This window comes from Pituophis catenifer, unplaced genomic scaffold (assembly GCF_029215685.1).
Source record: "Pituophis catenifer annectens isolate HBS135680 unplaced genomic scaffold, rPitCat1.0.hap2 SCAF_8, whole genome shotgun sequence".
NCBI classification, from domain to species: Eukaryota; Metazoa; Chordata; class Lepidosauria; order Squamata; family Colubridae; genus Pituophis; species Pituophis catenifer.
The window spans coordinates 59,018,607-59,031,768 of record NW_027256888.1 but is presented as its reverse complement, the minus strand read 5'-3'; the positions used below and the strand labels follow the sequence as shown (position 1 = coordinate 59,031,768).

General features: G+C 38.7%; 1 protein-coding gene across 1 annotated transcript in view; it reads left to right on the top strand.

Moving 5' to 3' along the window:
• The first annotated feature begins 3,486 nt into the window (after positions 1 to 3,486).
• Positions 3,487 to 13,162, top strand: part of ENPEP (glutamyl aminopeptidase) — a 61,247-nt gene continuing 51,571 nt past the window's right edge. The window contains exons 1-2 of the mRNA XM_070948234.1: positions 3,487 to 4,364; positions 10,487 to 10,628. Coding sequence (XP_070804335.1) covers positions 3,727 to 4,364; positions 10,487 to 10,628 — 780 coding nt within the window. The 5' untranslated portion in view covers positions 3,487 to 3,726. The remainder of the gene's footprint in view (positions 4,365 to 10,486; positions 10,629 to 13,162) is intronic.

Here is a 13,162-nt window from a genome sequence, read left to right as displayed (position 1 = left end):
TATTTACTACTTTTTAAAATTAAAAAAATATTCTCCATAATTCTACCGTAATTCTTGCTTTTTGGTGCCCACTTTTGCAATAGGGCTATTTTACCTCAAGTTGAAGAGCCATTCTGAAGCACTTTATGACTGGAGAATCCAAACTTTACCCATAGTTTGATAGCTTGTCCCGAGGACTGTTGAAACCTGTTTAGGTTTTGTTGTGTACTATATAATAGAATGGATTATTTTTTTCAAATGCATATTAATAAGCTGTAGTCTCATCCTTGCTTACTTGACTTTAAATTGATTCTCAGGACAATATTATACAGCTAAGTTCAGATATGTTTAGTTATACCCATCATGCAGGGGAGAAATCCAGCAGGTTCTGATAGGTTCTGGAGAACCGGTAGCGGAAATTTTGAGCAGTTCGGAGAACCGACAAATATCGCCTCTGACTGGCCCCAGAATGGGGAGGGAATGGAGATTTTGCAGTATCCTTCCCCTGGAGTGGGTTGGGAATGGAGATTTTGCAGTATCCTTCCCCTGCCATACCCACCAAGCCACGCCCACCAAGCCATGCTACAAAACCAGTAGTAAAAAAAATTGGATTTTACCACTGCCATCATGCTATTCCTTTTCAGAGTAAGCATTGTTTGGGGGAATGCAGAAAAAGAAACAATAAGGCAAAGAAATTAAATATATGATATAATAAAAGGAAGAAGAACTGAAACTGCTTCACACCAACCCTATTAACTCTATTTGTTAAACGGTCCTTGAACCCTTTTTTCTAAATCATGTGATTACACACCTTCAGTAAGTGCCCTTTATTCTTTAAGCCTCTCCATTTCTATTTTTTCAGGCTCTAATCTTCCTTCTCCTGCCACAACTTCCTCAAAGGCCTTGCTGTCAATCCATTCCTTGTACTCATTTTCTGTATTCATGTCCATGTTTATACTTATTCCTATTATTTTGTACATGTTTGACAAACTAAGTAACTAAATAAATAATAAAAAGTCAGGGCAATTGGATGGAGTTGAGCATTTACTGGCCGAATGCAGGAGTGGGCTGCTGGGGATTTGCAGGGGTTTGGGAGAATCTCTAGCTAAGATTCTGTGCAGTTTGGAGAATCCCCAAATCCCACTCCTGGATGGCCCCGCCCATCCCACCTCTCCCCTCCCAGGAGTCTCCATGTGGCCCGTTTTGGATGCAGGTAAATGTGGGACATGCACAGAGGCTCAGGGTGGGCGAAAAACAGGCCTACCAGAAGTTCAGGAAGGCCGGAATTGGGCCCGGAGCCTGAGGAGCCTCCCAAAGGCTCGAGGAAAGCCTTGAGAGCCCAGGGAGGGCAAAAATTCCCCCTCCTGCCATGGTGCAGAAGGCCAAGTAGGCCACGCCCACCATGACGACACCCACCCAGCAACCAGACAGAGAACCCCTTGCTAAAATTTTTGAAGCCCACCCTTGGCCAAATGCCCTTCCTGATGCCATGTGGAATTCACAGCAGATACTTTGTCTTTGTGCGCTAGGAGAGAAAAAACTGCCGTTACCTAGGATTGAACTCTTTACCACTAGGCTATCATGGCACTCTACTTGCTTCACACACTGTTGTATGTAAAGGTTTATGCACCATTTGTCAAGCTGGGCCTTTCAATGAACCCATAAGAGAACAACAGCTGACCTCTACATAGTACAGGTAGTCTTAGACTTAACAACAGTTCCTTGAGCAACCATTAGCATTGAAAAAAGTGACTTATGACCATTTTTCACACTTTATGTCCATTGCAGCATACCCATTGTCACGTGATTTATTTTCAGATGCTTGACAACTGACTCTTTATGATGGTTGCAGTGTCCCAGGGTAATGTGATCACCTTTTGCGACCTTCTGACAAGTGAAATCAATGGGGAAACTAGATTCACTTAACAACTGTGTTACTAATATATGTGGCAAGAAAAATCCTCAAATGGGGCAAAACTCACTTAACAAATTTCTCATTTAGCAACATAAATTTTGGGCTCAATTGTTGTAAGTGGAGGACTACCTGTACTATTAAACATGACATCTTTCTGCAAAATTACTATTTATGAGCAGTGGTATACTGTTTCAAAAAGGACGCCGTGGCTCAGTGGCTAAGATGCTGAGCTTGTCAATCAAAAGATCAGAAGTTCAGCGGTTCGAATCCCTAGTCTGCGTAATGGTGTGAGCTCCCGTTACTTGTCTCAGCTTCTGCCAACCTAGCAGTTCGAAAGCACATAAAAAATGCAAGTAGAAAAATAGGGACCACCTTTGGTGGGAAGGCAACAACGTTCTGTGTGCCTTTGGCGTTTAGTCATGCCGGCCACATGACCACGGAGACGTCTTCGGACAGCGCTGGCTCTTCAGCTTTGAAACGGAGATGAGCACCGCCCCCTAGAGTTGGGAATGACTAGCACATGTGTGAGGGGAACCTTTACCTTTACCTATACAGTTTCTAAAGTGATTTCATTCAGTAACAAATCTCCAGATCCATATTCCTGCAAAACTTTCTGCTTCTCTACATGAAAAGGATGAACCTAAATGTGCAACCCAGCTGCCCCACCCCTCTAATCCCGAGGTTATTCTTGGCACATTCGTTGGAATGCAAGAATAGGTTCTGGGAAATGCATAGTTTTCAAAGATTGCAAAAACTATTCATGCATGGGATAAGAACCATTTGAATGTCAAGTTTATTTTTTCATGCATTTGCTCTGATATTTGTAACGTGGAGCAAAGAAATTATCTTTGCTCCAAGTACCCAAATTATCTCTTTGAACAAACAGTGTGAATCAGAAATAGCTAAATCAGATGTGTATGTCCACTGCCGCCTGTTTGCTCGGTATGCAAATTAGAGTGGATTCTTGGGGATTACATTTGGCTTTTCTGTGTGGGGGGGGGGGGGAAGAGAGAGAGCTGACATTTATTGTCTGAAACAGGCAGTGGAAGAGAAAGAAGAAAAGAAAAGAAAAGCTGCATTTGGAGCTTAATGTTCTTTCCACAACCACATGGAATAACAGAGTGTAGGAGAACTGAAAGTAAAGCTCATCCATTTGAAAAACCCAGATAGAAACTTTTTAAGAAGTGGAAAGGAATTTTTTTCCCCAAAAAAATCCAGAACGTGGACTATTTTTCCCCCCTCCACAAATACGTGAGGTGGAAGTCCAAGGAGAATCCTGCTCATAAAAGAAACTGGATGAGAAAGGTAAAAGGTAGTAACAAAGGTTGAGATTTTTGATCAGGGACACCTCTCTCGAGCGGTGCGCTGTCTTTTAGAAAGTTGCTGACGGAGCTTTGGCATTTGATCATCTCCAACTGCTGATTAACACAGCACCGTTTTATATTTAACTCTGACCAGAGCAGGAGGAGTTGGGGGTGGGGCTGTGCTGCTTATAAGGCAAATAGGAGCAGCCACAAAGTTCTTCTGCATGCGTTTCCTCTTCTCTTCTCTCCTGAACCGATTCCTGCTTTACCAGTCATTTTCCTTTGGAAAAAATCAAACTTTTTTTTGTTTTTGTTAACTGTCTAAAAGGGAACTGAGGGGAGGGAGAGAGGAGAGAGGCAAGCAAAAGCAGATGAGAAGGAAAGAGGAAGAGACAGCCTATTAAATACAGCCGGAGTCCCTTCTTCAGCCAAAGAGAGAAAGAGAGAGAGAGAAGAGAGCAAGCAAGCCACCGCACTGTTGCTTAATGTGTCTGTTTTAAGTTGTAAGTTTGGTAAGCACCGTGGGAGATGCAAGGAATGGATATTGAAGACAAGTCATCCAAAATGTATTGCATGAAAGGCAAGCACGTGGCCATCATTTGTGGAGTGGTAACTGCTGTGGCCTTAATTTTGGGACTCGGATTAGGTTTAGGATTAAAACCTGAGGCCTGTTATCCTTCAGAAGACAATGGGCAAGTGTCAGCAAAACCACCCACATCCACTGCTCCAGAGGTCACACATCCTTCAGAGACCAGTGTGTTTTGCAGTGCCAAAAATGATGAAAACGGACCCTGGATGAATTTCAGGCTGCCCAACTATTTTTACCCAGTTCATTACGACTTAGACTTGATTCCTGAGATGGAAGCTGAGGTGTACACTGGAATGGTAAATATCACCATCAGCTTGAAAGAACAGACAACCAGGCATTTGTGGCTTCACCTGAGAGAAACAAAGATCACGGAAATACCTGAGCTCAGGACATTCTCAGGCCAGGTCATTGGGATAAAGCATTGTTTTGGATATGAACCACATGAATATGTGGTGATAGAGGCAGAAGAAGTCTTGCATCCTAACAACTATTTCCTGAGTATGAAGTTCAAAGGCTATTTGAACGGTTCCCTGGTTGGATTTTATAGAACAAGCTATGAGGAGAATGGAAAGACCAAGTAAATCTCTCTTTTAACATTTTTGCACTATTAATTTTTGCACAAGGCTCTTCTCTCTTTTTCTCTCTCCATCTTACACCTCTTTCCTCACCACAGAACTGTGGTCTTTCATGTGTATATATAGATAATGGGATAATGATAGCTACAACACGGAGATGGTGGTTCTAGGAATATGGTTTATTTTTGCTTATGGATTTACCACATATTTAAAGAATGCAAAGGCAACAAAATAAGCACATATCTCTTGGGCTTTTGTTCTATAAAGTTCTTTATCTTATTCTTAATCATACTTTTATATTGTTAGACAGAATGTTCCAAGACAGAAAACATATGTCTGGTAGTTTAATTTAAATTATTATGATATCATAAGTGAAATTCATTATTTATACAATGATGGCCTTTTAATGCACAATTTCTTCCGTTTGTTGCCTGTAAGATATGTTTATATATAATTGTTTGGCAGCATCCAGTTTAAGAGTTGACTACTGTTAGATATGTAGAAATGTATCAGTGGAAGGTTAGAGAGGAAGCTGGTTGTTGCTTCTCATCCTCCTAATCACAATTTCAAAGTGCAGTCGTTTTTGAAACAGGACTTTGGTACTGGGGGTGTCCATCAGGTGTGACACAAGATCTCAAGCTGTGGGAAATCTCTACATCTCAGTCCATATACAAAAATCATTTTTATTGGTTTTAAAATAATAAGAAAAAGAAAAGGAACAAAATGCAAAGACATTTATGATAGAAATAAATATATTGTCACAGAAAAAAAAATACATAAAGCAATAGCTTGTAAGATTTTTGGAAACAATGTTCTCTATGCTGTAAATTTCTACAGTTATTACTTTTTTAAAAAGTAAAAAGTGCAACAAAGAAAAAAAATATAATATGATATATCATAACAGCAAACAGATACAATTCTATACAGGTAGTCCTTTACTTACAAGCACAATTGAGCCCAAAATTTATGTGGCCAAGTGAGAGAGTTGTTAAGTCAGTTTTGCCCCATTTTACAACTTTTCTTGACACAGTTTTTAAGTGAATCACCGCAGTTAGTAATACAGTTGTTAAGTGAATCTGGCTTCCCCATTGACTTTGCTTGTCTGAAGGTCACAAAAAGTGATTGCATGACCCTGGGACACTGCAATGGTCATAAATATGAGTCAGCTAATAAGCGTCTGAATTTTGATCATGTGACTATGGAGATGCTGCAGAGGTTATAAGTGTGAAAAATAGCACTAGCACTTAGACTTATATACCGGTTTACAGTGCTTTACAATCCTCTCTAAACGATTTGCAGAGTCAGCATATTGCCCCCAACAATCTGAGTCCTCATTTTACTGACCTCGGAAGGATAGAAGGCTGAGTCAACCTTGAGCCTAGTGAGATTTGAACTGCCAAATTGCAGTCAGCTGGCAGTCAGAAGAAGTAGCCTGAAGTTCTGCACTCTAACCACTGCGCCACCACGGCGCTTGTCGTGGTCATAAGTCACTTTTTCAGTGCTGTTGTGACTGTGAATGGTTGAGGACTACATTTTTTTTTTTATTTGATTTATATGCCGCCCTTCTCCGGAGACTCAGGGCGGCTTACAGTGCATTAAGCAATAGCCTTCATACTTTTGTATATTTATACAAAGTCAGCTTATTGCCCCCACAAACTGGGTCCTCATTTAACCTACCTTAGAAAGGATGGAAGGCTGAGTCAACCTTGAGCCTTGGAGAGATTCGAACCAGCAGTAAATTGCAGGCAGCTGTGTTAATAACAGGGTGCTTTAAACCACTGTAGTACCAAGGCTCTTTTTGTACTTATCTAGTACAAACATGTACTTATCTAGTACAAATATCAATCAAGTATAGATATATTTCTAATACATTTGTATAACTATCATGTTTTTAACCTACTGTATGAGTCCCATGTTTCATTATACTTGTCCATACAAAGTCTTATAGGCACTCCATTCATAGGTGGCAAATACAATCAGGTCTTCCATCCAGGGAGTGTTTGGGGCCCTGTGTTTATCTTTCCAATGCCTCAGTCACAGTCTTTTGGACATAATAAGGGCAAAGACAATCCATTTAAACCCATTTTCAACCCAACTATTACCTGGTTGGCAAATTCCATGTACTAGGTATGTAGCTTAAGAAAATATCATTCTCTGATTTTTTTAGCTCTTGTCTCTGTGTTCAAGTCATTAAGGCTTTGAGAAATACTCAGATTTTGAAATAGGCTTGCTTTCTGCCGCTCCGGAGGGCTGAGCTAGAATTGATGAGTGGAAATTGCAACATTAGGGAAACTACAAGCAAGAGCTGTTAGATGATGGAACAGAGCACTCCAGGGAGGACCAATTTAAGCAAAAGCTGGACAGCCATATGTTAAGGATGCTGTGGTTGCATGTTCCCTGCAGTGAACATAATTCTATCTTGCAGGCTTTCATAACAGGCTGCATTGTCGGTAGAGATTTACAGCATAGAGAACATTGCTTCCGAAAATCTTACAAGCTATTGTTTAATTGGAAGTTCATTTCATCACAGGGATGTTAGTTGGGAAAGTACAATAAATATTAAACCAAAGGTTTGGAATCCTTCCATGCTTAGTCCAGCCTTTCCCAATCTCATAGTCTCCATATGTATGACTACAACTCGCATCATCCAATGCTATTTGGATATATTGCCTGGAAGAATGACAGTCTGAGTCAGTTTCAGCCTTCCTTCCTTCCTTCATGTTTAATCAGAATTGTAAATAGGAAACAGTGTGGATTGATGAAGCAATGTTAGAATTGACATAGTATTAATCATTATTTGTATCTCAAACCTAGCACAAATAATTTTCCAAGGTCTGATTCAGTATGTATTGTTTTGTTTGGCCATGTTTGTATTGAGATGCTTGTAGAGGCTTCGAAATTAGGAATTTGTTTTCTTAATAAAATGAAATTTAATGAAGTATTCAGAAGAATAGGTCAGGCTGAAAATGGTATAAGTCGCGTGGTGCCACAAACTCTACAAAGACCCTATTGTGGATTGTCTTCTGACTTCTGAAATGCCGTAGAAGTGCCTTAAATTGTAGACTTAATAGTCCTATATGTTTGTAAGGTAGTTAGTTAGCACTATCTGGTTCCATCCATGAACTCTTTCAACTTCCAGTTGAAAGCCATAAACCGGTCTGTATTTTGTGCAATGAAAATCAGAAGAAACTTTACAATTGCAAGAAGAAATTTAGAAGTAAATGAAGATGTGAGTCAGGATTGTGGGCACAAAATCGGTAATGCAGAATGTTAACTAAAAAAAAAAAAAGAAGCAGGATTGCTCTCATTATACACACACAGTGTATGTGGGGCCAAGTCCCTCCTTCATGTGACAATTAATGGACTATATTAAGAGACAGTAGAAGAGGGAACATCTGTTTTATGGTAATCTGCTAAACAGATGAAAAGGAATTGAAAGGCAAGTTATCCATTTGTTGATCTTAGTCTTCCTTTCAAAACCATTAAGGGATATGTACTTAGCAACAGCACCAGTAAAGAATCCTTTTACCCTAACAAAGCTGTCATACCCTTGAAAGTTAAATAATGTAAAAACGTGCTTTCACCACATTTTGGTATGTACTAATGGGTACTTTGGAACATAATTCTAATTTTGTCTACATCAGCCTTCTCTAACCTAGCATCCATCAAATGCATTGAGGCTATAGCTTTCATTATCTGCTTGCTGGAAATTCTAGGAGCTGTAGGGTAAGGAAAGCCAGGTCAATATTATTTGGGAGGGATGGTTTAGAACTGTAGGTGTTCCCCAAACCAACTAAGATATATTACTTAGCTAGTCAAATGTACTTGGGAGTTGAAAGGAATGTACAGCTTCATATATTTCTTCCATATTCAAAATATCTATTTGTTTTCAGTATTGCATGTGATTTAATTCATATGTACACATAGCAAAGAATAAATTGAAAAGTATGATTGATGTGATAGCTTGTGATTAAAGGCATCAGTAACAAGGACGTGGAAGTTATTTGAAACAGAATGAAAATAATGGTATTATAGAGTGCCTCAAAAGTATGTGGAAGTGTATTAATAGGAAGCATGAAAAAGAATGATTTTTGGAATGATGAAGTGAAAGAGGCTGTGGATCATGAAAAATTTCATATAGCAATATCCCTTAGACTTATATAACGCATCATAGTGCTTTATAGGCTTCTCAAAGGCTTTATAGGTTTCTCAAAGGCTCAGAGGCTCCAACTGATCCAGAATGCGGCCACGCGGATGATTATGGGAGTGACTCGGCGCTCCCATGTAACACCGCTCCTGCGCGAGTTGCACTGGCTCCCGGTGGTCTTCCAGGTGCAATTCAAGGTGTTGGTTGCCACCTTTAAAGCGCTCCATGGCATGGGCCCTGGGTATCTACGAGACCGCCTTCTGCCAATGATAGCCTCCCATCGACTGGTACGCTCCCACAGAGAGAGGCTCCTCCGGGTGCCATCAGTTAGACAATGTCGGCTGATGACCCCCAGGGGGAGAGCATTCTCTGTGGGGGCCCCCACCCTCTGGAATGAGCTGCCCCTGGAGATTCGTAGGATTCCCGACCTGCGTACCTTTCGTCGTGCCCTAAAAACATTACTATTCCAACAAGCAGGGTTGGCCTAAATAATAATAATATTTTTACTATTTTAATGGGCTGTTTTATTAGAATTTTCGGCCAATTGATTTAATTGTTTTAAATTGTTTTTAATTTTCTTACTGTCATGGTTTTATTTCTGGCTGTACACCGCCCTGAGTCCTTCGGGAGAAGGGCGGTATAGAAATTTAATAAAATAAATAAAATAAAATAAATAAAGTGGTTTAAGAGAACAATTGCTGAATAAAAAAATAAGAGTGAGAGAAAGATAGGTTTGAACAGCAGTCAGCATTTTTCAGAGCAAGTTGTATTTAAGTTAAGACCTTTCCAATATCTACAGCATTACTCTGACCTTGGAAATGGCACAGCATTTTTATGGTCTGTCTCTACTATAGTTATCTACTCCAAATGTAGTTTCTAATTCATTTTCTAACAGGTCATCATCGTTGGGACAATAGCGATAGAGCTAGAGTTCAAATTCGTGCCTGAATTTCCAAATACATATTTTATCAGTAAATGATGAAAATCCTAGCTACATGTTCTAACGAAAGTTTTAAATCCAGTTTTTAAACTGTTAAGAATTTAAAGGACTGAAGGATCAAGCCAGGGACCCTGACAAGTTGATTCTTAATGAAAACTTATAAAGCTTCAGAGAAATTATAGTCTATGGTTTTGTCTATGGTTTTTCGTCTTCTTTATTATTTTTTCTATATTTGTTTGGACCTTTCTTACTTTTATACAGTTGATAGTATTTCTAAACATGTGGTTGAAAAATTACCAACACTTTGAATTAATTTAAGAGACAAATTTGGTTGTATGTTCTCATCAATTGTTACAATTGGCAATTGTGCACAATACACACAATGCTGTTAATAAAGCATAATTCACCTTTATGTGAAAATGTTTAATATTAATTTTGGAAACAGTTTTAGTAGCAGTTTACCTTGGTTGCTTAAATTATCCACATATAAATTAATATAAGACACATCATCATACCAACTTATTTCAGTAGGTTTCTCGGTGAACTTCTGCAGTCCAATATTATTATTGTTAGATTGTATTTCTTGAGCAATGGACAAAGTTATACAAGGATACTCAGAGTGATGAATGATATTATTATGAATATACTAGTACCTGGTTGTTTTGACAAGTTGCTAAAATTTATTCTAAAGATACACAAATACACACACACAGATAAATGCTGAAGGCACTTGAAAGACCTTAGCACCTGGTTTTTTATTGCAATCTTGTTTGTTATATGTGTTGATCAATCAGTCTGTCTCTCCATCCATCCATTCATTCTCCAACTATTACAATCAATATGTGTTGAAAGTTTAGTAATATTACTTTTATAGAATTAACTCTTTGTCTAATTTGGACATGTGACGTAGGTATCTAATATCCTTTTTTTATTCAAATGAAATAAGCATGGTAAGCATTGTCCCCATCCTTCTAACAAATTACTAAAAATATCCACGAGTAATGATTTAATACATTCATTTTCATTCTTTTCCAAAGATACATAGCAGCAACTGATCATGAGCCAACAGATGCACGAAAATCATTTCCTTGTTTTGATGAACCTAACAAAAAAGCAACATATAATATATCTATTACTCATGAACATGACTATGAAGCCCTATCAAACATGCCAGTTGAGGTAGGTATACAGACTGTTTCTTGTTTTTTAATATCTATCCATCCATCCATCCATCCATCCATCCATCTCCTGCCTGCCTACATACCTGCCTTCATACCTAAAGGTAAAGGTTCCCTTCGCACATATGTGCTAGTTGTTCCTGACTCTAGGGGGCGGTGCTCATCTCCGTTTCAAAGCTGAAGAGCCAGTGCTGTCCAAAGACATCTCCATGCTCATGTGGCTGGCACGACTAAATGCTAAAGGTGCATGGAACGCTGTTACCTTCCCACCAAAAGTGGTCCCTATTTTTCTACTTGCATTTTTTACGTGCTTTCGAACTGCTAGGTTGGCAGAAGCTGAGACAAGTAACGGGAGCTCACCCCGTTAACGCAGCACTAGGGATTCGAACCACTGAACTGCTGACCTTTTGATCGACAAGCTCAGCTTCTTAGCCACTGAGCCACTGCGTCCCTCTGCCTACCTACTACCAGTTAATATATCCTGCAACGTGGATCAATGAGTTAGCATACTTTTGCCCAATCTGACTCATCTATGTTTATGTATGCACTTTTCCCAAGGAACTAATCAGACTATTTGCATACCTGCTGTCTGTATGCATGTAGTTCTAATCATAAATGTTATGTCTCAGTGAGTGCATTTATGCTTTTCTTCTGCTGTATTTCTGTGCTTATGCATATACACTTAACAATAAGAAGTAGAGAGTGGGTTATACATTTTTACTTTCCCAGAGACATTTTAGAAGAAATTTTCCCAAAACATTTTTTCCCCCTCTAGATTCCCTTGCCCAGGGTTTCTCAAACTTGGGGACTTCTGGGTGTTGAAGTCCATACATCTTAAAGGTGGCCAGCTTGAGAATTGCTGCTGTAGATATTTGGATCCAATGGCCACTTTCAAACTTGATTTTTCTTTTTTTGGCATTCCCCACAGCCAAATTTGACACCTCTGTGTACAGTTTTCAAAGAATTGTCACACTGGTGGAGACAGTCCTGAACCCCTTTCCATAAAAAGAATGACACAATATCTTTTTCATATTAGTACTAAAGCACAATTTCCTTTGAATAACACAATGTCTGGAAATGGCATAGTGTAAAAGGGTAGGATGTGTGACTTTATATAGTTTCAATTGTATTGTTTCAGTTATATTTATGTGTACAAATTATGTGTTGCATTGTGGCCAATTCACACTTGCTATATAATTTCCAGATTTCCCCTTCTCAATAAGTAACAAGGGGTATTTCTGATATAATCTTCTATGAATAAGGAACTGATGGAGAGTATTTCTTCCAGGGGTGAAATCCAGCAGTTTCTCATAGGTTCTGGAGAACTGGTAGTGGAAATTTTGAGTAGTTCGGAGAACCGGTAGCGGAAATTTTGAGTAGTTTGGAAAACCGGCAAATGCCACCTCTGGCTGGCCCCTGAATGGGGTGGGAATGGAGATTTTGCAATATCCTTCCCCCAGGAGTGGGGAGGGAATGGGGATTTTGCAGTATCCTTCCCCTGGAGTGGGGTTGGAATGGAGATTTTGCAGTATCCTTCCCCTGCCACGCCCACCTAGCCATGCCCACAGAACTGGTAGGGAAAAATTTTAGATTTCACCTCTGATTTCTTCCTCTTTCTCACACACAAAAACACCTATTCAATATCATCAAAAGAGTATAATAGGGACTGATTTTAATGCCTTGAGTATATTTACCTGGAAATAAGGGCATTTGAGCTCAGTGGAATCTGCTTATCAGCAGGCATCCTTAAGTAATTGTAGTTAGGTTCCCTAACCTATTTCTAGGGGAAAAAGTTATGGTTTGCATATAGATTTTTTTTAAAAAAAAAATTGAAATGAAGTTACTTTGTAGACTTGATTACATTTCTGGTAAGCTGGACATTTCCTAACTACTTTCGGAAGTTGCTTATTAACCATCTCAAACTATTAGAGATCTTTGAAATGACAAGTTTCAAAAGTCTTCATTGGGTGAGTTTATCTGCAATTCTGAACAGAAGAAAGATAAGACATGAAGCTTAAATTTAAATTTTGAAATAAACAGCAAAAAGCTAAGTAAGATTTTGATCTAAAAAAGTTGTAAGAGGATTAAGAGTTAATTTATTTTTAATATTTATTTTTAATATAAGGTTATTTAAAAAATAAATAACTTTCTGTGGGAAACAGATTTGTTTTGGCTATCCCGGCTATTGCAAGTCATAACACAAGATAAGTGATGACATTAGAAACTAAATCCTAGAGAGTACTTAAGATTTAAGCAGAATAAAAGAAAATACAAGCCTGTTCTTGATGTTAGTTGATGATAGAACTTATAATATGACACAAAATGTTATAATGTTGGAAATATTAATGGGGGTCAAGACAGGAATTAGTAATTACAATATTGATACTGTTAGTTTGCATTTGTGGATAGACTATGTCTAAAAGATGTAATGAAGGAATGGGAGAAGTGGAACACATTTTATCTGACAAGTCAGAGAAAGTATAAAATATGGAACCTCAAATGATAAGCCAAGAGAATGCTTTGGAAAGGGTACTT